This window comes from Orbicella faveolata, unplaced genomic scaffold (genome assembly GCF_042242905.1).
Source record: "Orbicella faveolata isolate gen_17 unplaced genomic scaffold, um_ofav_v1 contig_35, whole genome shotgun sequence".
NCBI classification, from domain to species: domain Eukaryota; kingdom Metazoa; phylum Cnidaria; class Anthozoa; order Scleractinia; family Merulinidae; genus Orbicella; species Orbicella faveolata.
In genome coordinates, this window is record NW_028301564.1 from 14,243,358 (window position 1) to 14,268,601 (window position 25,244).

The following is a 25,244-nucleotide window of genomic DNA, read 5'->3' on the forward strand; positions in this document are numbered from 1 at the left end:
TGATGTGAAACCGTACATGATATTAACAGTTGTGCTCTAAGGTAACTAAGCACTCAATTTTAATTCTTTTCTAATTATTTTGTTATTTGGTATTCCAATGAGAATGACGCAGGCGAGAACAAGATAGAGGGCATCTATTTTGAACTACCGGAGACCTATCGCTGTTAAATCATCCTCGCGCTCGGCGAAGAAAAAAGAAACAAGCTAATTGCAATCCGCGCTTTCAGCGGTTGTTAAGTTCAATTCACATTATAGCGAGCGAAAGCGAGCTTAATTTATAGCTTTTGGCAGAACTTTTAAGCTGAAACGCTTACGTTCATGAAGAATACTACTGACGAGGTAAGTCTTGATTTAGTTAAAACACTTGCGCTTCGAGATATCTACCGACTGAAGTGCAAAAATTCCTTTCTGTAAGAATTCGAGAGTTTTATTAATATCATCCCGGTATAACCAGTTCATTTCTTTGCGTGATCCTAAAGGTTTTTGTTTCAAGAATTCCCCAAATGCGATATTTGCAAATTGTACTGCGTGAAATTTAATAGAGCAAGATTTACATAGAGCCGGTTAAATGCAATGGCGACTGCAAGGCTAATGGCTTATTAGAAAGATTGGTTGTGGAACATTTCAAATTTAAACCTGCCCAAGCTCATTTGCTATGCGTATGCATGGCGTGATGAAAAAAGAAACTCACTGATTTGGAATCAAAACACTTCAGAAACTTCACAGTTTTATTCCTGTTAACTCGTAACCCAAGAAACAATTCACTGTAGTTAGAAATTATCCTTTCTTTTTATGACAGCATTATTTGAAGAGAAACGTTTTTTTCTTTATTTATATTTATTTTTATTTCTAGAGTTCCATTGTAATTTTGATCGCTTAATTTCGGTGTTGTGCAGATTAAACTGAGAGATCAGGCGAATTTTCGTCCGGCGCTCTCAGTTTTCAGAGTAGTCTCTCAGACAATTATCAAAGGTTATGATAACAACGATAACTCAGACTTAGCAAGTAGTCCATATTCCTAAACTGAGTTGTGAATAAAATTATTGCATTAATTTAATCGATTATTTCCAATGCAATTTTCAGTCACGGGAAAATTCCATTTATTGATAAATATCTGCTGGTGGAATTTACATTTTGACAACGACTAATCCAACAAATTGTTCATTGATTTCGTGAGGGCGAAGCCCGGTAAAGTATACTTTAAAAAAGATAATTTGCCGTGAAATAAGAGACAGATAAAAACCTCCGCAGGTAGGACAAACAATGAATAATTTTTGTTGAATGATGTAATGAAAATACACAATTTGAAAAATACGCCAGCATTGAAAAACACGCTAGGCGAATTCACATGAAACCACATGACACCGCAATCAGCCAATATTTTTTTGAAGCGCATCAACTGAGCTATAAACATCCCATCTCAGTTTGCGTTTGTTCATACAAAACCAAGGGATATCCATCTTTTGTTTATAGATACCCCGTCTTTTGTGTTCCTTCATCTTACCTATCGTGGTACAGGAAATGTGTTGTTCTGATCTTCCCATTGATTGTAATACTTGTGCCATGACTCATAGTCTTTCTTGATCTTTCTAATCAAACCAATTCTGTCCAACCCTAAACCCATGATTTATCAATTGATTTTTCCATCTCACTCTTCCTTGATTGTGGCATCAATGAAATTAAAATAAAGTTCAAAACCCCAATGTAAAGAAGAAAGCAAAAAAGATGTTTCTCGGACGGAGTTTTAAGTGCTGAATTTTTAACATTTTCACTTGTCTGAGGGTGAGTTCGATTTGTGTTATTGCGAAATATATTATTGTATTGACGCTAAGTTCACGTTTTATGTTAATTTAAAACCTAAACTCTATACACGGTAGTGTACAAATTCAACATATACAGTTCATTTGTGGCACATACTGTTGACAAGGTTTCTAATCTGAAACAAGAACCTTTTTTCAACGGAACAAAAAAAATATCTTGAAAAATATTGACTCGCCAAAAGAGCGGCACTAAGCTATAAATATTCAGTGAAAATCTTTTCAAGTAATTAAATCCCTTATTTTGTCAAAAAATAAAAGCGCCGTAAACATTCTTAATGAGAACAAATAATTTATTTCTTTTGGTCTATCATCAGTTGTCCTTCAGGAGTCGTGTTGCATATAACCATCAAAATATTGTTTCTCGATTTCTTTTCTCAAGGATACAAGTTGGTTTTAAAACGCAACGAAACTTGTCTTCCAAAGGTAAGGGTTTAAATGTTCATTGACACTAAAACCACGGGAAGTTAAGCACCCCAATGGCAAAATTTCGCTTTTAATATAAAAATTAATTACTGGGATTCTCTCAAATACAGATTGCCCACGAGGCAACACAGTGGGGAGACTACCTGGTTCTCGATTGGAAAAGCGTTTCTATTTTTTGGTCCAATTTGGTCATGATTTGTAACGTTCATTATAACTTTGCTAATGCATATTTATTCGTCTCAATACTGTTTTAACAAATCAATTTTGTTGGGACTATCGCGGAAATATTTTTATTTAGGTCTACAACTAAGGACCGTTTTAACACGAAAAGAATTAATTGGAGAGTCATTGGCAAGATTTCTTACTGTTTCGTTGCATTCATAGGCGTTTCTTTTCATTCAAGTTGTGATTATACCGCTGGGCACAAGCTAACACAGCATGCCATATCAAAATAAAGGCGGAAACGAATTCGAAACAAAAGTTAATTAAATACAGACGGAATTCATCTAAATGGATGTTCTATCCTTCAAACCTTCAAGACGTAAGGCCGGCAGCTTTCACTTCGTTAACACTGAACACAGGTGGTTTCGTCTTGATCAGCTGCATTAATTTCGCGAGTAAAAGCAATTGTAATCAATCTATACACTTTAAGCGTTTGGAGCTCTAAATAGGTTTTATTCGAGGATCGATTACAACATATAACATAGGCGCTGAAGAAGTTTAAAAGAGAGAGGGGGAACCAAATAGTAGATTTAGTTTCCGCAAAATGAAACATTTAGACCATATTGTATAAATTGACCCCTAGCTGTCGAAGTTTGCGAAAATTTTGTGGAAAAGGAAGAAGTCAAAAGTACAAGGAAAAAACAACAGGTTTTGTCAGCTGACCTGAAACAAGATCACATTTTGCGGAAAAACGCAATAGCTTTTCAAATTCTGAAAGATGGTAGTGTTTATATTCTTCGAACAATGCCACGGCGTTATCTTGCTGGTAAATGAATTTGAACTTGATGTAAATTAACAAACAAACTCTTGACAGTTTCAGAATAGTAGACTGCAATCACTGTCGCTTGCTTTGAAGTGACCCGCCATTGTTAAGAAACGTTTCAATCGGGGCGAGATTTAATAACTCTTGCGCTGTTGGCGACAAATGAACTTGTCTAGGTGAAAACGAAGCAAACTTTGCATAATACACAGTCAATTTATACACCACATTTGCATAGATGTTACCTACTAACGTTTTCTGTCTTGAAATTTCCCATAATAAAATCACACCTTACCGTTAACAACAAAAAATAAAATCAACGCTACCGGCGGCTTTTCGATAATTCAAACATCATTTTCAAGCCTGAAGTGTTGTTGAGGGTGACACTGAGAGCAAAGAGTTATTTAAACCTATATACTTTGTGAATAGTGTTATCAAAAACTCTCCTTGACCCTGTGGAAGTTTAAGGATTTTAGGTTTCACCATCGTTTACTTAGTTAAGCTAACAAAGGGCGTGGATGAAGTACAAAATATAGTTGAGAATTGGTCAAAATTTTAGCTGCCGGCTGAAAAAAGGCACTGATGCCAGAGACTAGATATGCAAAATTAACTGATAGCAGAGAGGCAGGCCGGCTGAAGATTTAACTGAATATTTTTCGATGTGCCAAGCAAATGCGCAACTCACCAAAACTTGCAATGCCTTTAATAGAGGAAGTTCTTTCTATTGGCTAAAGCCCACTTCACGTCAATTCACACATTAATAAAAACCTAAATTGATATAGCTCCGTTTTCGCTTTGGGCCTAATTAATAGTGTCCAATCATGTGAAGCGAAACCCTCATTAATCTACCAATATATGTTGCAGCTGTATTTGTGTTCATTGCCTTCTGTTCCATTAACGCTGAAAGCAATAATTCACCTTCAACTTCGTCATTACTTGATGTTGGAAGCTGCTTCCATCAAAAATCCAGGGTAAGTAGTCAGTTTATGGGTTTTGATTTAAACTCTACTTGTCGCAGTACTTTTTGCTCATTTGGCGCAATGATTTCATCCAGTCACTAAATAGTGAAAACGATGCTCTGCCTAATAATAACGGTTATATTTAATTCAGTTATAAGACAGACAAAACATGAATTTAACACGTATTAATTCACACTTTTCCTAGTTTCTTCAATTCAGTTCGATGTCTTGGCTAAGGGTGCTTCTAAGGCTTGTGTGGAGATCAATCGCACGTTATTGGCTTTACCAACAAAGGAGGCATTTACGGCAAACGGCAAAATTTAATTTCTTACCGTTTTGCACCCTTAGTTAAAATATCTGTATTTGCTGTAGATAGAAGATTTTTTTCTATTTTTGTATTGGATTGAGTTAAGGTTTAGATGGATAGAAAACAAAATCAGGAGCAGTTTTTGTTATTTCACGTTTGACATAAACATCATTTTTAAATTCTCATCAAGAAATGTCAAGAACAACATCATAAAAAGCAAATAATTTTATCGGAACATGAAAACATCTTGATCATGCTTCAAATACTAGGTTTATTTCACTCCTTAACTGCTGATACAAGGCAATGCGAGAAAAAAACCTCTACATCAGTCAAATACATACGGGTTTTCTACTAATTTTCACATGAATATATTGGATACGGTTTTCGTGATATTCAGAATAATCAATCACAAGGGAACAGTCATCAGCCAATATTTTTCCTCCAGGGCTGCATAATCCACATATTTTCTGCATCTCGTAGTCTTGAATGCGATGGACACGACAAACATTTAGTAGTTGCTGCGCGACCGTGCTCGATAGATGACAAAATATCCAGAATTATCTCCTATGATAAATGTTATTTTTTTAAAGGGAAAATGCTCTCCATTAGTGGCGATACTGGTCGTTTTTAATTAATTTCCTGTACCTTCCGCTGGTAAAGTGTAGTCTTGTCGTGCAGGGCCAAACTTAAAGCGATTTTAATTTCAAGGCAACGCTGATAGGTTCAAAGTTTTGTTTCAGTGCGCTTTTATTTGTAAAATATATCTAGCTTTTCAAGCTTTAATGAAGTTATATGTTGCAGTAAACAAATGCTGCCGAGGTTTACAAAGTGATCTGACAGGGTTGTAAGAATTAATCATCACCTCACGATGGAAACACAATTCTATTAAAACTACCACTAACCTCCTTAAGAAATCATGACGGATCCCGCTCAAAGCTTGAGCAATAAGTGCAAAAAGTGTTTACTAAAAATCTACTCATAGCACGGTAACTTCTGGAATACTTTCTAAAACAACTCACTTTAGTTCATTTCTCTAAGTGACCCCGCGATTAAATTCTCAAGCATTCTCGAGAAAGTTAATGTCAAACCTCGTAAGAATGCTTAAAGCGTGTGTTATTGTGTTTTTAACCAACACGATACGTCTCTTTTATTGAAATATAGATAAGTTCAAATTCAATTTCCTCTCGCGGGGTCAGATTGAGAGCTTAGGTCTCGATAAGTTTTTCTTAACTGTATTCAAAATATTACCATGCCACGACGTTTTTTTGGTAACTTAATTTTTGCCAAGACCTCCGGCAAAAATTGAAGGTATGTGACCACACTGGCTACATGAAATGCACATTCGGTTGCACACGGCATATTGCTCACTCCCGCACCCATACACACATACACCATCTTTATTAAAACGCGGTAAAAAAAAATTGGTCAGCTAATACATATTGCATGTCAGTGGTGGCCAAAAGTTTGCAACGTGTTCTGTCATGTTCTGTCCAAATAATATGTTGCATTGAAATCGTTGCACTTTAATCCACTGAGATAGAACAAGAAAACGACAAGAAAGCACTTTAAATAAAGTAGAGTAATTTCTTGCTTTCTTGAGTTTTCTTGCATTCCTTCTTCTACATAAACTGGACATCGTGGTTCTGGTCGACAATACGTCATGAAATCTTGTTAAAATGTTTTTCGTTTTCTTGTCACGATGAGAAATTCTGAAGACATGATTGACCGTCATGATTGATCATCTTTCTCCGCAGTTCAACCATGGGAAAATCTCCTTGCAGCTTTTGCTGTGTTCTCAGCCACACATTTCATATTTTACTTAACAGTTTCTTTCTTCCAACCAATAGTTCAGGCTAACTTACCAACGATATCTCCTTGGCTTAATAGCCAACTGGTCTCCCTCCTGCCTGTTGGGATTTTTAACTATGTTAAGTTTATTTGAAATATGTTTCCTTTGTTGCAGTGGCATGCCTGTAAACTAGATAAGCTTAGTGCTTGTATAGCTAAGTGCATGACAACTATAAATGTCAAGATTTACATTTTTTTACATCAAGCCTTAACCTCTGAAGTTTCCATGCAGGTCTTAAGGTTTTGACAGCTGAGCTGAACTAAGAGAGGATTGAGGGTAAGAGAAATTAATCCCCCCACGTAGGCCTTATTTCCTGGTCAACCACTCTCAAGTATTTTGCCGACATGGGCCTACTTCTTCCGTAGATGTTACAACGCGCGTTGCCTGGACGTTTTCTTGGAGGATGTAAATAAGTGTAAAGCCCCTTGCACTGTCCACGTGATCAAGCCCCGCATCACGGGATTGGTTGTTTCTAAACCTTAATCGGGAGAGATCTAAAAATAACATGACAGGAATTACCCTGAGTGTAAGGCTCGTTTGGGATCGACTCTCTTACTCTTTATCCTCTCTTGTCTGAACACACTGGAATCAAGCTTACATTGCCGTGATGTTAACAACAGTCGCATCCAAACTAAAACAGTCTGATATCGTTCACAGATTTTGAACACAAAGCTAAAAAGGATTTCATATTACATGCCTAATGGTGTTTGAATTGATGCCCCAAAAGCACCATAATGTTGTAAATTACGCCGACATGATGTGTCAACAACCCTTACATGAGTTGCAAATAATCAGGCTTGTCAAATGAATGATGAGAACAAATTACAATTCGTTTAATATATTCTAAAGCTGATGAATTTCTATTATGTACGACTTCTGCTTTGCGTGAGTTTGTTGTTTAAATTTGGGTTCCAAACAAACTGAACAACAGTATAATAGCCAAACTTGGGACCTGTTTACGGTAAGGATAAGCCAAGCGCTAAAATAATTATTATAGATGTAAATAGAGAAGTGATTTCAACTAAAGAAACTCTTGAACGATATCCTTGTTAGAATGATGCAATTCGTTTAAATCTAAGGTCGCCAAGACGTGGAAAGTGTTTAAATCAGTACATTAAAAGTTCAGGTTTGGCGTACACGGAAAACCCACACCCCTTAAGATAGTGATTCAGCAGCCAGTGAGCATTGTAAAGAAAACGTCAACTCGAGGGAGCTTAGGAACTACAGGCGATGGTAAAGATCATTTTAGCTAAGTCCGCAACATAAATTAAAGGCAGTTCGATAACAGAATAACCAAAATCACACTCGTTAAAACTGTTCGTAGCTGCTTACGATCACGGAAATGTCAATATGGTTGGCATGTGGGCGGTCGTTTAAGTAAAACTCTCCCCGCTTAACACGAGTGTCCGCACAGAAAGCTACGACTGTCTTTTGAATTTCAATCTTCCGAGGTCCTCGAGTGGGAACCGAAAACAATTTTGGTCGATCTTTAAAATGTTCCAGCCAGTGTAATCATGGGTCTTTCAATTCCATGATCATGATCCATCACAAATGTTGTCAGCGTTTCAACTGAAAGATATTTAAATACTTGTATAAATTATACAGTTTGCCCAAGAATTTAATGTTATTCTTGTGGAAACGGTATGCTACGCGAGTGTCCGTTCAAATTAAACTTCGACTGTTTTTTGAAGTTTAGGAGACGATTATAGTTAACACAATGTTAAAAGTTCGTTCAACAATATTGCAGGTTTATTTAATTTTGAACGCTTTCAGAACTTGTTGCCGCCACAAACATTTCGTTTTTAAATTCTTTCGGAGCGCCATGGTACACAATCTTGATTTTAACGCCACAATGTTGCCTCAAAAAAAAAGTGTTTAAAAATGGTCTCTTGCAAATATGGCCTTGAAGTCTCATACAACAGCAAGGTTTACAAATGCATCAAAATGAACATAAAATACGACAAGTTAAAACCACAACAGCTGCTTTTCCTATTCAAATTTACGCGTTCAATTGAAACCTTCTAAAATGAGCTTTATTTGTCAAAAATAATATTCAAGGTCTTTTTATTCCCATGGCGAGTACGTATAAATTAAGGAAACTTTTAATCTGGTTTTCCAAAGGAAAATTTTTTGCCGTTAAAAAACGTGGACTTAATCTTACCTGCATCACTCTGTTGATGTATTTACATCAAATAATTACGAAAGTACCAAGTCACTGCGCAAACAATCAATAAATGTCATATGCATGCAAACCACTATTCTTTACAGGTTGACGGATTAAAGATTCTCAAGTAAATATTGATATTGTGCCAAACTTAGGGACCTTCAAAGTTCTTAAGCAACCGGGATGAAGCCATAGTGATCATTGCCTTTGACTCTGATCAATTAATGAAAAATGTGTATGTAGGTACAGTTTGTTTTCTCAGCTTGTTTTTGCAGCCTTTGTATGTTACACATAATTCGACCGTTTGCGTGTGATAAGCTTCTGGCGCGGTTGCGAAAGTGGAGACTAACTTTCTCGCCAGACGGTTTTTGAGCGTATCGTTTCAGGTAAACTTTCTGGGTCGTTCTTTTTGACGCGTACTGAGATATGAAACTGTGTTTTTCCTAAGACGGCGAGAAAATACTGTAATAAGACTGAAAGACACTGCTTCGTGAGCTTAATAGTCTGTATGGAGTTCAGTCGACAAGGTGAGTTTTCGTGTTTTGTCTTCTCTAGGTACACGCGCACTGGAAAATGTCGGAAGGACCTTGTCAACAATACATTGATTAGAATGGCAGCCGGTAAATAACGCGTATTTTACAATAGCCGCCTCCACTCTTGTGCAGAATAAGTTACGCGCTAAATGAATATATTTTCTACTCCTTTGAGCTACCCGTGCAAGGCAAAACGCAATTCGAAGTCTTCAAAGAATTAGGAAACAAGCTCAGTCACTGTATTTTGAGTTTAGCAGTTTATTAAGAAAAAAAAAACACCAAAGAGATAATAAACCATCAGGGTACAAGGATAGTTAAGGACGAACCGTGCAAACCATGGCGTAACTCCTTTAATGCTGGTTAATAACAGATTTATTGCACGACTCAATGATAAAAAAGAGCAGCAGAAACAACAGCCGGTCCAATACTAAGAGGAAACTGAACTAACAATAACATTTTATGATTGGGTTGCGCTAGTTACTAGCTGTTACCCCTCCCAGCTCTTCTGATCGTGTTATATTGTTATGAGCACCAGGCTAATATCGCATGTTGTCTGTCGACAACGACTTCTAGACGTTATAAGTACTCGAAAATGCGCCATCCATTTTCATAGTAATTATCTAAAGAGCAACTGTATTAACAGTAACTGTTCCTTTACACTTGGCCGCCACTGTAGTTCCTGTTTATGTCCAGTTTACATCACCTTCACGTGCATTCTATTCACAAAATGACCTCCGCAAATGCCGCACTAACTTCCCCTGGCTCCTCAGAAATCAAGCACTTTACTCCTTGTTAAGTTTTGTACGAACACCGGCTTGGCTCATTTTCATTTCCACAACGCCGACTAAACTACTCAAATTTGAATTTAGAACAGGAATTTGTTCACAGTACACCTCTCTTATAACAGCAAGCTGCTACAGGACTTAATTAAGAACTGCTACTGTAAACCTCACATCATCTCACACGACTTTGTAAAGCGCTGCGCAAGACTGATCTTCAATCCAGATTGGTCTTTCAGCTTGGCTTTTCTTTACAGTCTTCCTTGATTTTGCATCAGTTCTTCAATCCAGTCGTCAGTTGTTTTTTTTTCAACGTATCCTTTAATCCTTCCCCACTGTAATGCTCGCTTACCCCTTATATTAGTTATATGTATACATGTATCCATGTACAGTATACAGTGAAAATGTGTTAATCAATATTCGGTATTATCCAACTATAATGAAAGTATCAAAGGTCTTCGGGACTGGCACCAGAATCGGAAATATGGCTTGAAAAAGGAAAAAACGTGAATGGGAAAATTTTAGATATCATTTAAATTGTATTTACGTCGATAATTGAAACCGTCGATTCCCGGGAGTGTGCGAATAGAATAGCCGGCTGAAATTCAGCCTTGAATGAACAAAGCTGTCTTCAGAATAGGACCAAAACTATACTACCAGTATGATAGTTAACAGAGACCAAAAATGACCAGCAAATTTAGATGAGACGAAAGAAAAAGGGTTGCTAAAGACTGAGAAAGATTGAGATGAATTACGAAAAACGAAATCAAGAAAATTTAGTAAACATTCTTCAAAGTGGTCCGTTTATTGATGTCAGTGGTTAACTTGTCAACGAGCAAAACAATTGATATACTGTGCCCTGCAGCGTAATCTATCACTGTCCATGTATTACCAATGAAATTTCCTTAAATAAACGCTTTCCATGCGTCACCAATAAAATTTCCTTGAACAAACAAAGCACTCAACATGAATAAGCTAAATGATTTGTTTCCAAACAGTGTATCGTTGAGGCCAATATGGATTTGCTGACTCACGTTAATTCGAGAACTGAACAAGGAATTAGGCAACTGGATCACCGTCTCTAAAGTTATACAATATTTTTAAGCGTACAATACCTCTTGCTGTATGTTAGCAAGACAGAACCAAGTCAAAATACTGTAAGGAGTAATAACTAAGTGACACTTCTGAAATGACCCAAAAATTCAATTCACTTCCACAGACCTCTTGCGTGTTTTGTCGCGTGTTATACGTTCAGCCGAAACTGGAACGAACATGAAGACTTCAGTGTAGCCTAGTCAACCGGTTTCCCTCAAGTAAAAATTTGACTCTTTCCGCTTATTATTCATGAATAACATTTAATCCCGTCATAACAGATTCCATATTTTTACTTTGACGACTCGAATCGTGGCAAAGACGTTTCATTCAGCCTTAAAGTGAGAGGCCACGGGACACCAAAGCCATACAAAATAATCTTTTTAAATTTTGCCTTTCTAAAAACTGACTCAATTCCTCGGCGACGCCAGGCGCAAAGTTGACGCTTTTGAACGTCAGACTTGGCTATGTTTGACCATATGACAAGATCTCGTGATCAAAGCCTTCAGTGTCGTCAATTGTTTATAAAATGACGCGGAAAACACTTACAAACGCGGAAAACTCCTAATTGATAAAGCCCTTCATAAGTGGTAGCATACACCGGAGCGTAATTAAGTTCACTTTGCTTTCCGCTTACGTTAAAACTTCCCGTCTAAGCGTGTGAGGAAAAAAGATCAGTTAAAAGTTGTGTATACGTCGCACAAAGGACAACTAACAGGGGGACACGAAGCAAAAGGTAAAAATATTCTTTCATTTCCATTTCAGCATGGTTTCGTAATGTATATTTACTTTATCTGACAATATTTAATGGCAATCACGTTGTCAAAGACCAGAGTGGAAAACACTCTACGAAAGAATTCAATACGGCAAGTTTTGGTCTTCTCTGAGGAAAACTATTGTGAATTACTAAACCGCCTAAATTTGGTAAATTTGAAACCAGCAGGTGTCACTTAATGCTAAACTTCCATTAACTGTAATCTCATTAGATATTCTCTGGCTTTTAATAATTTCACATTTAAGCGAAATACCGTTGCGCTGTTAAACGCTGAGCTGTGATAGCCGGTATAAATACTATACACTCTAACACGTAATTTAGCTGTGCGATAAAAGTTCCCGCGATTTTGATGATCAATTTTATTTGTTTAGTATACAAATCATTGTGTCAACAACACAAACAAAGAAAATAAATTCTATTCCAGTTTTATCTTCATGAGCCGCCACTGTTGAGATGTAAAATGTTACGCAGAGAGAATTTATCAACAACCAGAGAGGAGGATTTAAGAGGGAATATTGGCTTTACTTACAGTAATATTTGAATATTTCCGACTCGTTTTGGACAGGAATAGATTACGCCCTCGCGATTAGTTAATAAACCCATCACGTTTCTGTATTTTAAAATGTAGCTTATAATATGTCACCTCCGACCAAAATCGATCTATACTGCTACCGTAAAGGGGGAGTATTTCCAACCGTTTTGGTAACAAGTTCCGCAAAGCAATCACAAATTAAATATCCGTAGTTTTGTTTTACCGTCGCCTAAAAGTCTAATTCGCTTCCAATGGCGGCTCGAGTCAATGTTTTATTCGTTGATGAATATGATGGTAATCTTGAGAAGACATTACCATCTAAATGAGAGTGACCTCAAAGAGGTTTTCGCCTGATTGCAAATGTGCACGGAAAACAACTTGCTTACTGCAAAAATAAAAACAAAAAATGAAAACAGTGTTAGGTAGACATTGCTTCTAACAAGAACAATTTCTTCTGGCAGATTATTTTCGACAAACATATATGGCTATTTACCTCCATTTTTGCCGCGTGCTAGAAACTGTAAAAATATTAATTTTTACAGCTTCATTTCATGCTAACTTAGTAATTAATACCTAAATACATCATTATTATGAAAATGACACGAATCTATATCTACTTGTCTACTGAAAGAAAATTATGAAGACAAATACTGAACAGTATAGCTCCATAGGTGAAAATTTTTTTTATTTTTTTTTTATTTTATTTTATCTGCAATAACACAAGGGAAAACAATACTTACTTACAACACTAGCTCTAGTTACATTATATTGCTCTAACTATTTACACTATTTAAATTACAATATCTAAACGACTTACACTGCTAACAAATACAGTTATACGACTTACACTTCTAACAAATACAGTGACGACAAGGGGCAAAGAAAAATAGCAGAAAAATAGATAGTTATCATTACAGCTTGAGGTTGTACTATAGAAACATAAAAAACAGATCAAAGGCATGTGGTACATTAAAGGTAAAATGAGTTGTGCATCTGACAGGAGATTAGAAATAAACTAATGGGTAGGAGATAGATAGGTATAGAAAATATAATCTGAAATAATAATTAAATCATCATATATCCTGTAAGAGGTTTCCATTTCTTTGTGTCTCCACTTTTTGTTTCTATTTCATATTGTGATTTTAGTGTGGATATGAAACGCGTCAGATTTGGATGATCATCTTTTGTTTTAGCGAGCCATATGTGATATCGTGCTAAGAGAAAGCAGTAATTGATAAGAAGTGCAAATTGAGAGATATCTGGCCTCAGACCCAAAGCAGTAATATTTGTCAAAGCATAATCTCTAGGAAGTAAATTTAAGTTTTTCAGCCATTCAGTAAGTTTATTCCAAAAGTGAAATGTTTGGCGGCATGACCAAAAAAGATGAATTACTGACTCAGAGGAGGTGTGACAAAAACTGCACTTTTCATCGCCCTGTAGACCTATTCTAAATAAGAAGTTATTGGTCGGTACACGTCTATGTAAGAATTTAAACTGAAACTCTATCAGCTTAGTGCTCTTTGTGCTTTTTTTAGCTAAAAGATAGGCAGCAGTCCAATTTATGTTGTCATTTATTGGTAGGCCACAATCCTCTAGCCATTTCTTTTGACTTGACTCTGGGGTTAAACTCTTGTTACTAAACAGTTTTTTATATATTAATGTAGTTGCTTTTTTGACTTGTAAAATTCTTGTTGTAAGTGGCTCATATTCGTGGTCGGTGTTCTGTAAATCTTGAAAATTAGAATCAGTCCGAAGAGACTTTACAGCCGATATTAATCCGTAGAAGCTGAGAGGGCGAGGTCTACTTCATACTTACAGCGGAAATAATTTAACGAGAGAAAGATGTTTCACCCGAGTTATTCCCTTACTGAACCAATTTTTTAAAAAACTGTTTTGTTGGCTATCTTTATTAGGGAGTTATGCCAAAGTTGTTGATCCAGATCCAGATCCGATAGGTGAAAATGAAGAAAAAAGCCAATAGCTGAAAAGTGTAGGAAAAGAGGGTCGATTTTTCATGATTTTTCTACAGGTGTTGTCAACATCGAACAATGTTTAAGAATCGTTATCTAGATAATTTGATAACTTGTCCATATTGATCAATTATGTTGTTGAAATTTACTGTAATCAGTAACTACCATTTCAGGTTGAGGGCAGAAAGTGAAGGGCTTTTTTTTTTGGCAAAGCCCTTTTCTTTTCAAGAGCATCCAAGTTTAAAGTTGATCAAAATAGCGAAAAGTTCACATAACTACTCAAAGGTTTAAAATTTATTGGTCGCACATTGGGGTTTTATCCACAAGCTCAAAACGTGGAACCGCATAAATGGTTTCAATAGAGGTGTTTTTCGTTTCAATAGAGGTAAGTGAAAAGCTCACAAATACATGTTCCGCTTGTCTTTCAGGATGTCTACAAAAAGATCTACAATGAAGCAGCATTCATTCACCGGGCCCGTAACAAAGATCCTTTTGATGGAATTGCTAGTAATACTCTTCACTTGCCGAAGCGTCGAAGGTAAAGTCATCTCAAAACGATGAATCGTAAAAATAAGATTCTGATATGATCATTTTCGCTTATACAAGCGAAAATGATCTCACAATAGTAAAGCCTTTCGCAGCCGGGCTAAGCGCTCTATGTCGGCCGCTTGGGAATTTGCTTTGATCGGCCGCATGGTAGATTTACAAACGAAGGCAGCTGTTTCACTCGAGGAAAAACTGTTCACTTTGAGAAATTTTCGTTTGAAAAATTTCCTTTAATTTAATTTAAACTGCAGAGAACATCGAAATGCTTATTTGCAAATCGATAAATGACTAATCCATCCTCACTGTTTACTGACTGAAGAAGAGTAAAAATGTTTTAAAGGGGTGTATCAATATTCATTAATGTTTATAAAGTGGTTAAAAACCTTTGATAATAACCTCGAGGATATAAAATCCACGACTAAGCTACTTACCAGTTTTAATCTAAGCTAAGAATAAGGACCAATAGTCTTCCAGTAAGTAATGAGTGCAAGTTTTTTGACGAGGCTTTAATATCGAGAATGGCTAAAAATAATTTTAAAATTATCAATCTCTGGGAATCTCCGGGAACCTATAAACACTGCCGGAGGTAAATAAAAGTTATTTTCCCAATGACATTTTTTGTGACATGTTTTTCTCTGTAAATGGTTTGAACCCAAGAGTATCAGTAGTTCGTATAGTGTGATCGTCCGGGTGAGTGTAGTTCTGAAAAGAACTGTTGTTGGTGACTGACGTTTCGACAACCTGAGCGGAAGTCATCCTCAGAGTCAAGTGAATAGTGTTTGTCAGTCGATGATGTTATAAGTCTGATCCGTTGAACGTGATTGGTCAGTATAGCCATGATGGTATTGGCTGAAAGACTCGTGTAAAGTTTGTCATCAGTCATTGGTGGGTTTCGATCCGTCTATTGTTAGTCAAGTAGGTCGATTTTGGTCCGTGTATTGTTAAGTCGGTCTGTTAGAAGTCCGTTTGTCGGTTTCGTTTCTGTCGTGGATAAGTCGTTTGTAAGGCGCCGGTAGTTGTTGACATCTGTTAAGAGGCGTTTGTTCTAGGTTAGTGTACCAGCTTTCCAGAGTCAGTCGTTGAAAATAGTTTGTACTGTAGGTTAAGCACTGAGCAGAGTCCCAGTCAATGTTGTGGTTTGTCAGTTGATGATGTACAGCAATGTGATTATGTGAAGTTTATATGAAATAATTCATATATGAACTGCGGTGGTAGATGAAAGTGAGGAATGATCATCGCAGTTAATTTTCCAATTTAAGCAACTGGAAAGAAGAAGCCTGAAAAAAAAAAAAAAATCAGGGCTTTTTTTCAGGCTTCTTCTTTCCAGTTGCTTAAATTGGAAAATTAACTGCGATGATCATTCTTCACTTTCACCTACCACCGCAGTTCATATATGAATTATTTCATATAAACTTCACATCATTTCACTACTCACGGGAAGATATGAATTCAACTAATTGACCTCGCTCCCAATGTGTGGCTTCATAGCTCAGTTGGTAGAGCATCGCACCGGTATCGCGGAGGTCACGGGTTCGAATCCCGTTGAAGCCCTGATTTTTTTTTTTTTTTTTTTTTTTTTTTTCTTCAGGCTTCTTCTTTCCAGTTGCTTAAATTGGAAAATTAACTGCGATGATCATTCTTCGCTTTCAGCAATGTGATTGTTGGCATCACCATTTCTCGTGGCTCGTTTGTGTTCAGTCAGTCTCGTGTTAAGGTTTCTGCCAGTCTCACCAATGTAGGAAGCCTGGCAGTCGGAACATTTGATCTTGTAAACTGCTCCCTGTCTGTCGTCACGTCCTTTGTCGGCTTATCCCACTTCAATTGGCATTACAGTGTACCGAGACCGCTATACAACAATCTACTGTTAAACTACCGTTACCAACAGAAGACATCATGGACTTACTGAACCTTTGCCTTACATCGACTTACTTTCAGTACAACGGTAAACACTACAAACAGTTGCATGGAACAGCAATGGGGTCGCCTGTTTCTGTTGTTGTCGCAGAAATTGTGATGCAACACGTGGAGGAACGCGCCCTTGCAACTTGCCGACAAACGATACCGCTTTGGTTACGCTACGTTGACGACACCTTTACCGCCGTTCACAAAGACGATATTGACGATTTTCACGACCACCTAAACGAACAGAACGCCGACATCCAGTTTACTAAAGCGATCGAAGCAAATGGAAAACTTCCTTTTCTAGACTGTTTGGTAAGCCGCGACAACAACGAACTACGAACGACAGTGTACAGAAAACCGACGCATACCGACAGATTACTTGACGAATCATCCTACAACCCGACTTCACACAAAGCCACGACTATAAAGACTTTGACGAGACGAGCGCAACTAGTTTGTGACACACCGGACAGCTTACGTGACGAAAACAGATACCTTGAACGTGTTTTTCACAAAAACAACTACAACGCTGACTTTATTAGACGAAACATTTACCGACCTACTGAAGCTGACGCTACGAACAGGAACCCTACGCCTGTTACTACAGCGACTATACCTTACATTAAGGGCACTTCTGAGACCATCTCACGGATCCTACAGCCCTACAACATTCGTGTAGCCCACAAACCTACAACTACGTTACGACACTTACTGACCAACGTGAAAGACAGAGACGAACCTATCGACAGACAGGGAGCAGTTTACAAGATCAAATGCTCCGACTGCCAGGCTTCCTACATTGGTGAGACTGGCAGAAACCTTAACACGAGACTGACTGAACACAAACGAGCCACGAGAAATGGTGATGCCAACAATCACATTGCTGTACATCATCAACTGACAAACCACAACATTGACTGGGACTCTGCTCAGTGCTTAACCTACAGTACAAACTATTTTCAACGACTGACTCTGGAAAGCTGGTACACTAACCTAGAACAAACGCCTCTTAACAGATGTCAACAACTACCGGCGCCTTACAAACGACTTATCCACGACAGAAACGAAACCGACAAACGGACTTCTAACAGACCGACTTAACAATACACGGACCAAAATCGACCTACTTGACTAACAATAGACGGATCGAAACCCACCAATGACTGATGACAAACTTTACACGAGTCTTTCAGCCAATACCATCATGGCTATACTGACCAATCACGTTCAACGGATCAGACTTATAACATCATCGACTGACAAACACTATTCACTTGACTCTGAGGATGACTTCCGCTCAGGTTGTCGAAACGTCAGTCACCAACAACAGTTCTTTTCAGAACTACACTCACCCGGACGATCACACTATACGAACTAATGTTTTTCTCTTTCAAACTGTGTTAAAAAACTGTTTGTTTCTTATGATTCATTCCTGCATTTATGGCAGGTTCTTGTTCGTGTTCAATAAGGTGGATAGAAAAAAGGCATTGCATGTGATACCTAGTTTAAGAGACCGTTCTATGTAAGCAGAAGGTTGCTGCTCCGATCAATTAAAGAGAAAGAAAAACTGGAAAGCAGATTAATCATCTCAGGTCACACGTGGTTATCAGTGAAGTATTGGCAGGGCCGTAGCTAGAGAAAATATTATGATTGAGGTAATGTGCATGAAAAAATTATGCCTGAGGCAATGTCCATGGTTAAATTCTCTTCCCATGTATTCAGGGTGTTTATGATAACTATAGACTACAACAACAACAACAACAACAACAACAAAAGAAAAGAAAAATGACTGAGGCAAGTGCCTCCGTTTGCCCGTTATTAGCTACGGCCCTGATTGGGGCTGTCATCAGATCAATAGGTGATTCATTATTAATATTACTCCTTGTTTCTTGTTGTATTGTTTTATGAACAGCGACAAGGAACTTTACCCAGAATCCTCATCAGCGCCTGCTGGAGCATTTATTTGCAAGATACGACAGAGATGGTCATCCGGGGGGAGGAAGAAGTGTGAAAGTATGGGTAGGGGCCAAAGTTGTCAGGATTGTTAACATTGTAAGTGTAGCCGCAGAGAATCTTCTTTGAGCAAGTCACTAACAGATGACGTATTCTTCGAAAATACCCTGTCACTATTTTTCAGCCGTTTTCTAATCTTGATGAACACTAACGTTTATAAATAAGCTCAACAACAGTTGTAAATTCATAAATTTACAAAATGTCAATGTACACACCTTATTCCAAAATGGCAGCCAGTTTATTATTCTTTTGTTTACATGGTAATTAGCCCTCTTTGCCTCGTCAACATGGACAAAATACAAAAGAATTTTGAAGTGAAAACCAGGCAAAGAGGGCTAATTAACATGCACACAAAAGAATAATAAACTGGCCGCCATTTTGGAATTAAGTGTATAAGGTAAGGAAGCCTAGGGAAACCAATAAGGTTTATGTAAAGGATTTACCTAAAAGATACCTAAGACCTAACAAAAGAATAAAAATGCTGTCATCGGCACACAAAATGATCATAATCTGGAATAAAATGCAAAACACACACAAGCACGCTAATTATAGAGAAGTAAAATATCCTTATACCAAGAAAGATGACTTAAGTTTGGAGGTGAATACAAGACCAGAATGGAATGGATTAGATATTATCTCTAGCTAACTTGGAATGGGCACCAGTTTTGTTAACTTTGTTGACACTTATCAAGCCGGTAAGCGTTGATTTACCCCGTGATAACCTCTATTCACCCTTTGAGCAGCTGGGACCAATAATTTTTTATCCTTGATTCGTTTGTTTTATTCTTTACTGCATAGGATGAAAAGAACAATGCATTGCAAGCTCAGTGGTGGATGAAACAGGTCAGTCATGCGCACTACTCTCCTTCCATACGTCGCAGTATAAATGGTACTATGTCCTCAACAACCCTACAAGTACTCGCTATACAAGTACAGAACTTTACAGCTGTTTAAACTTGTGCTCTATAAAGCCCTCAGGAATGGAACGGAGGGCTACTTTCTTTTCAAGGAGAAGAAGACTAGAGGGGTGGTTTTGAAACCAAGACAGTTTTTACATTAAAAAAATTAATAACATTTTTTTTACACAAAAAAGCAGTGGATAGGTAATTCTACCATAACAAAGAGTTACCTTAGATAAAGGCATAAGGGGAGCTTAAAGCAACGACGACACTGGCAGCAACGCCTGGTAAAAAATAAATTTATATTTTAACTGCAAATTTTGCAATTGTCTAGATCTGTCCGTACGCCTATGGCTCTTAAAACGTGCTCAGGCTAAATGTGTAATGACAGCGTCCAAATCTTTAATTTTGTTTAGGACTGGAACAATCCAGATCTTACATGGAATCCAAAGGACTATGATGGATTAACAACTGTTTACGTTGAACCATCTAAAGTCTGGGTCCCGGATGTTCTTTTGTATAACAAGTAAGTGATGTTTATAACAATGCAAAACAGTCCCTATTTATTTTAGCGTGTTTAATTTTTTTTCTGGAGAGGATGGTTTTGCTTTTTGCCTTTCCCTTTATTAAAGAAACGTTTATTTTCTCACACTTTTACATCCTATATGCTGGTAACTTGACGAAAACTCGCTGAGATCCGCTAAACTCCAAATAACCTTGTGAAGGATAGTTTATTCACAGCCGTTGTACACGGGCCAGACCATTCATACAATTTTGTTGTTGTTTGGACCATAAGAGGAAGGCCTCAAGCGTCTTCAAGTTCGTAATTCGTAAATTCTTCTGAATTTCCCCCAGTCTAAGCGATCCTCGTTCCTTTCTTGTTTTTTTGATTTTTTGATTTTTTCTTCATCTAAAAGCTATCATGTGGAGGCTTCATCAGATATGAACCTAATTTTGCACAACGGAAACTGTGACTTCAAAATATGCGTTACAGCGACATACCTCCTTACTGTAACAGACCTGTCATGCATGTTTCTAGATATTTCAGTGTAGTTATCCTTAACAAAGGTAACATAACCTTTATGTTACCTTATCTTAACATTTTATTCATGGTTTAGCGTGCATCATTCAGTTATGATCCACGCGGGAAGTTTGGAGAGCACGAAAGAATAATAAGAGTTGCTCAAGACGATGCTAAGACCAATCTTTGAATGCTCTGGTCCAAACTTCCCAAGTTTTTCATAACTCGAAGATGCTTAGCTTAGAGCATGAATTAATTGTTTTAGAACATTGCCAATGGAAAGAACATTTTTCTGGCAAAGCGAAGTTCACTTTGTTCAAGAAATGACTGTGCATCATTGAACTACACTACGTATACATTGATTATTTATACTGAGTTTGATGGCGCGGTTATAATCAGCTAGCTATGTTATAATTCTCTCTTCATTACTATTATTTAGTGATTCATATTAATTTTAGTGTGCTTTCCAGTGCTGACAAAGACATGGACGCTGCTGGAGCGTTGGAGAAGTACAAAACCAAAATCTCAGTATCCTACGATGGCAATAACTCTTGGATGGCGCCTGCCATGTTTCAGAGCATCTGTAAAATTGACATCAAGTATTTTCCTTTTGATGAGCAGTATTGCTACATGAAGTTCGCCTCCTGGGCGTATGACGTCAGTATGCTTGACGTGTATGTGAACTATCCAGAGACTGGTATATTAAATGGGATATACCAGCCCTCCAACGAGTGGGACTTGATTGGCGTTGTTTCAGTAAGAAACGAGGTATGTCTGACTCCGTAAGAAGGGCCTCCCTGAAGCTTATGCCAACATGGTAATTTAGTGCAAGGTGTCAGTATTGGATTATTTCGAGGGTTCAAGGAACATCTCTACTCTTGGCGTAGAAAATTTTAAAGAACAATTGAAATTTTCAGTGTGCAACAATAAAAAATGCAAAATTTTTAAAGGGATCCAGAGAACATGTTCCTCTCTCCCCTGCTCCGTTTCCTGGGAATTTTCTGTTTTAACCCTGTCATGGATCAATTATGTATCAATTATCGAAACGAAAACATGTCCTATTCTCCCGAAATTCCACAGGATTCTCCCGTTTCTGGCTTGACTATGTTCATATTCCAACCAAGGAACATGCTACCCAATTCCATTACTTTAAAGAGACTCACCGACCAAATTTTGACTATACATCATAGTTTATGAAGATCGTAAATTTCTCATGGTCAGTCTGCGAGAAAACCTACGCCGAATGAATTGTATTAAGAGTAAATCTGGTGGAACTCGTAGCTTTCTAACACAATAATCAACAAAACTGGTGAACATCTCGATCTGAATAATGAAACAGATTGTAAACAAGCCATTTGGCAACGGCAAACGAAAGGTGAAAAAGGACGTTTTTTGGAGATAGCGATTGCCCACTCCTTGGAATGAACAATCTTAAACTGTTTTAACTTGACATATATGTTTAAAAACAATCAATCAGATATTGATGAAAACACGTTACCGGATGCCTTTCATTTTAACGCAACCCTTTGTTTCTATTTAGGTAAAGTACACTTGCTGTCCAAATCCATACTCTGAAGTGTTGCTGACCCTAAATCTGCAACGCTACTCAAGATATTACATCATTAACCTGGTGTTTCCGTGTGCGCTTATCGCCTGCATGGTGTTTTTTACATTTGTTCTGCCGCCAGAGTGCGGCGAGAGAGTTTCCCTGTGTATCACCATTCTTATGGCTATGACAATCTTCCAGGAGTTGACCTCAGAGAAGCTACCGCCTAGTTCTGATACTTTCTTTCTGATTGGTGAGTACATTAAGAGTACTTTAATAACATCATGGACAACAAATTATTCCTTAATTTTCGCGCGAGATTTCAGTGTTAATTAACATTTGAAGTTAACATTTGAAACATGTTAGTTAACTGATGAAATTACAAAATTGACATGGCAAAGTTTGCACCAAAATTTCTCGATAAAATAAACAAGTCGAAAACTCTCGATTATAAGCCTTGTTTTGTCACCCATGATATTAAAAAGTAATCAAATGGTATCGTCGTAAAATTAAGAAATGATTTCACTTGCGTTTTGTCAAAATTCTGATAATTTTCCTTGCCTGAAGGCTCAGAAAATTATTGGAATTTTGTCAAAACGCGCATGAAATTATTTCCCAATTTCGCTCGTCGCCATTTGATTACCCATATTGATCTTGAGCGTCTACTTCCCCAAAATAACGATATCTACGAAATACAATCTTGTAGATGAATTCCAGTGTCGCTCTGTCCCGCTAACGTTCTCTAAACTCTATTTTTAGGCACTTACTACACCGTAGCAATCTTTGAAATTGGTTTAGCGATAGCAGCAACCTGCATCGTCTTGAACTTCTACTACAGCAAAACAAAGATGCCGGGCTGGATCAAAACCGTTCTTCTCAAAACATTGGCGCCACTTGTTAGAGTAAAGATCAGAAGGAGGCGCCTTTCCACAAGAGAGAGTCAGCGGCCAACGGAGAATGGACATGCGCAAGACGTTATTCATAATCCAACGTTTGAGCCCTTTAGTCACGCTGATTTAGGACTGAGTCGGGATTGGGTGGGAGACGTTTTCGAACAAAATCAAAACGTGTCGATAACGTCCGTTAACTTGAGAAAAGACAGTATAAGTGTAGACGAAGAAGAAAACTCGAGTCGGAATATTAACAACGCTGGAAAGAATTGTAATGGTATAACTTTAAGAAATATGTCAACAAAGCGAAAAGAGAACACTTATAAAAAGGAAACAACGTCTGAGATTAATGAGCCATCTTGGCAACAAGTGATTGAATGGCAAGATGAATGGAGAGCCGCTTCTCAAGTCTTGGACAGGGTCATTATTATTACTTCAGTGCTTGTTGGATGTGTCTCCGCTGCTGTGATATTCTTACAAGCTCCAAGAGTCAGGGATATGTTCTCCATTTCATAGAGAAAAAGTGCCTTAACATGCCATGGCTGGAAGAGAGTTGAGCAAGAGGTTTTCTGCTTCAATATTTACAAGACGACCATGCCATTGGTGGTCACAACACAGTAACTAAGTGGCCACGGGGGACAGAGAAAGGGGAAAAAATGGTTCTACCAGAAGAACCTTATCCTGTACTGCGAGATACAACTTGAGAGAAGTGGGCAAAGTATAAAAGGTAGAGCTCATTCCTTAAAGGTTCGAGTACACCAGAAATATTATAACTTCTGGTAACAATGATTCCATGGCAAGACAAAGGAAGAAGTTAACCGATTTCCATAAAGGGAATGTTGGCTAAAAAAACCAGTTTTGTTCCAAATCAAAAGTTTGTGTTTATTGTTTCAGCGATTTGAAATCGATAATTCTTTGCCTGGTTTGAATGCTGTGTTTACTTTCAGCTATTTTAGGATTTCAAATTTCCAGCGGGCCGCCATGTTTATTTTTGCAAAGCGTGATGGGAAATTGTGACGTTAATGCGCCGTTGGACGTTTTTAAAACACAGCGTCGTTTGAATCTAGAGACAAAAGTGCCTCTAATCGTTTATATTTCAGCTTTTCAGCCAAGATCCTCTTTACAATGAGAGGAATACTTTATGTAATATTTCAGAATACTGCGCCGGATTAAAAAGCAATGCAACAGTTTTTTGTATGTTTCTAATTTCCTTTAGCTCAGAGTGTTTTCTAAGAGGCCCACGCGCGTACATGCTGCGAGGATTTTTGCGGATGTAGCGCAAGCGAAATGGCGTCCGAAATTCCCGAAATTTTGATGCTTTTGGCCCACAACTCAGTTCGTTTATGTTTGATGGAAGTTTGCTTAAGTATTTTCGTCGTAAGCTGCTCCAGTTTGAGTGAAGTAAGACATTGCCGAATTTAGGTATGTCCCGCCTTTTATTACTAACCAAATTGTGTTCCGCTGTTCCTTTTACAAGAGCTCCATATTATTCCACTCTAAATTTCACATATGTTGAAGAATAACAGCTTTTCCATAGGACAGCACAAAACTAGCTGGATATATTTGGATATAGCAGCATTTCAGGACCTCAAAGTTTCCCTCCTCTTGCCAAACTCTTGCGGGGATTTCGCTACTCTATCGCGACCGAAAGGCAAAAAAAAATTGCAAGATTTAGCTTCGCCTGAATTGTGAGGAACGCTTGATGCTTCATCAAGGCCCAATAAGTTTACGTCTGTAGATACTGCTCAGTTTTGTTTGTGTTAGCTGAAAATATGCGAATACAGCAGAAGCAATTAGCAAAGTTACGATGACTCTTTCTTTAATCAACTCGAATAACGATTTCGATTTTGTTGGCTGAGTTATCAAAACTCTTGAGTTTTATTTTCGCAGTGTAAAATTTCATTATGTTGAAGAAACACACATGATGTTAGTAGCCTTTTCGCGTTGATGAAAATTCTTGCAGCATCTCAGCACAAAAGACAACAGAAAAAATCTTCTTTGTTGACAATTGAGAACACCGACTCGGACTTGAAAGTACACGCGCTGCACTATGCAAATGAGCTACTTGTACGCGTCAGACTTTCCTTTCAAAAACTTTTGCAAACTCGCCAAACAAGCAGAAACAATATTAAGAAACTGGCAAAAACAGGCTTTGGTTACGATAAAGCATTGTTTTTTAACTCACAAATTAACTCGATACCAGAGCAGAGAGTTTTCTTACATAAGCTATATTCTTAAGTCA

The 25,244-nt window shown here is 37.6% G+C and overlaps 1 protein-coding gene across 4 annotated transcripts; it reads left to right on the top strand.

Annotated features, from left to right (window-relative positions):
- The first annotated feature begins 80 nt into the window (after positions 1–80).
- On the top strand, positions 81–24,192 carry LOC110066893 (neuronal acetylcholine receptor subunit alpha-3-like). 4 transcript variants are annotated; one of them, XM_089274315.1, is made up of 9 exons: positions 2,145–2,243; positions 4,090–4,196; positions 14,614–14,723; positions 18,546–18,685; positions 19,445–19,489; positions 19,962–20,071; positions 21,037–21,334; positions 22,107–22,365; positions 22,872–24,192. In XM_089274315.1, the coding sequence occupies exons 2-9, from the start codon at positions 4,165–4,167 to the stop codon at positions 23,516–23,518; spliced, it is 1,641 nt and encodes a 546-aa protein (XP_089130441.1). In that variant the 5' UTR covers positions 2,145–2,243; positions 4,090–4,164; the 3' UTR covers positions 23,519–24,192. The 4 variants fall into 4 exon arrangements, with proteins under 4 accessions (XP_089130443.1, XP_089130441.1, XP_089130442.1 ...); XM_089274317.1 differs by lacking the exons at positions 2,145–2,243; positions 4,090–4,196 and adding an exon at positions 81–339 and having other exon boundaries at positions 21,025–21,334; XM_089274316.1 differs by lacking the exons at positions 2,145–2,243; positions 4,090–4,196 and adding an exon at positions 8,416–11,644 and having other exon boundaries at positions 21,025–21,334.
- The last annotated feature ends 1,052 nt before the right edge of the window (positions 24,193–25,244 follow it).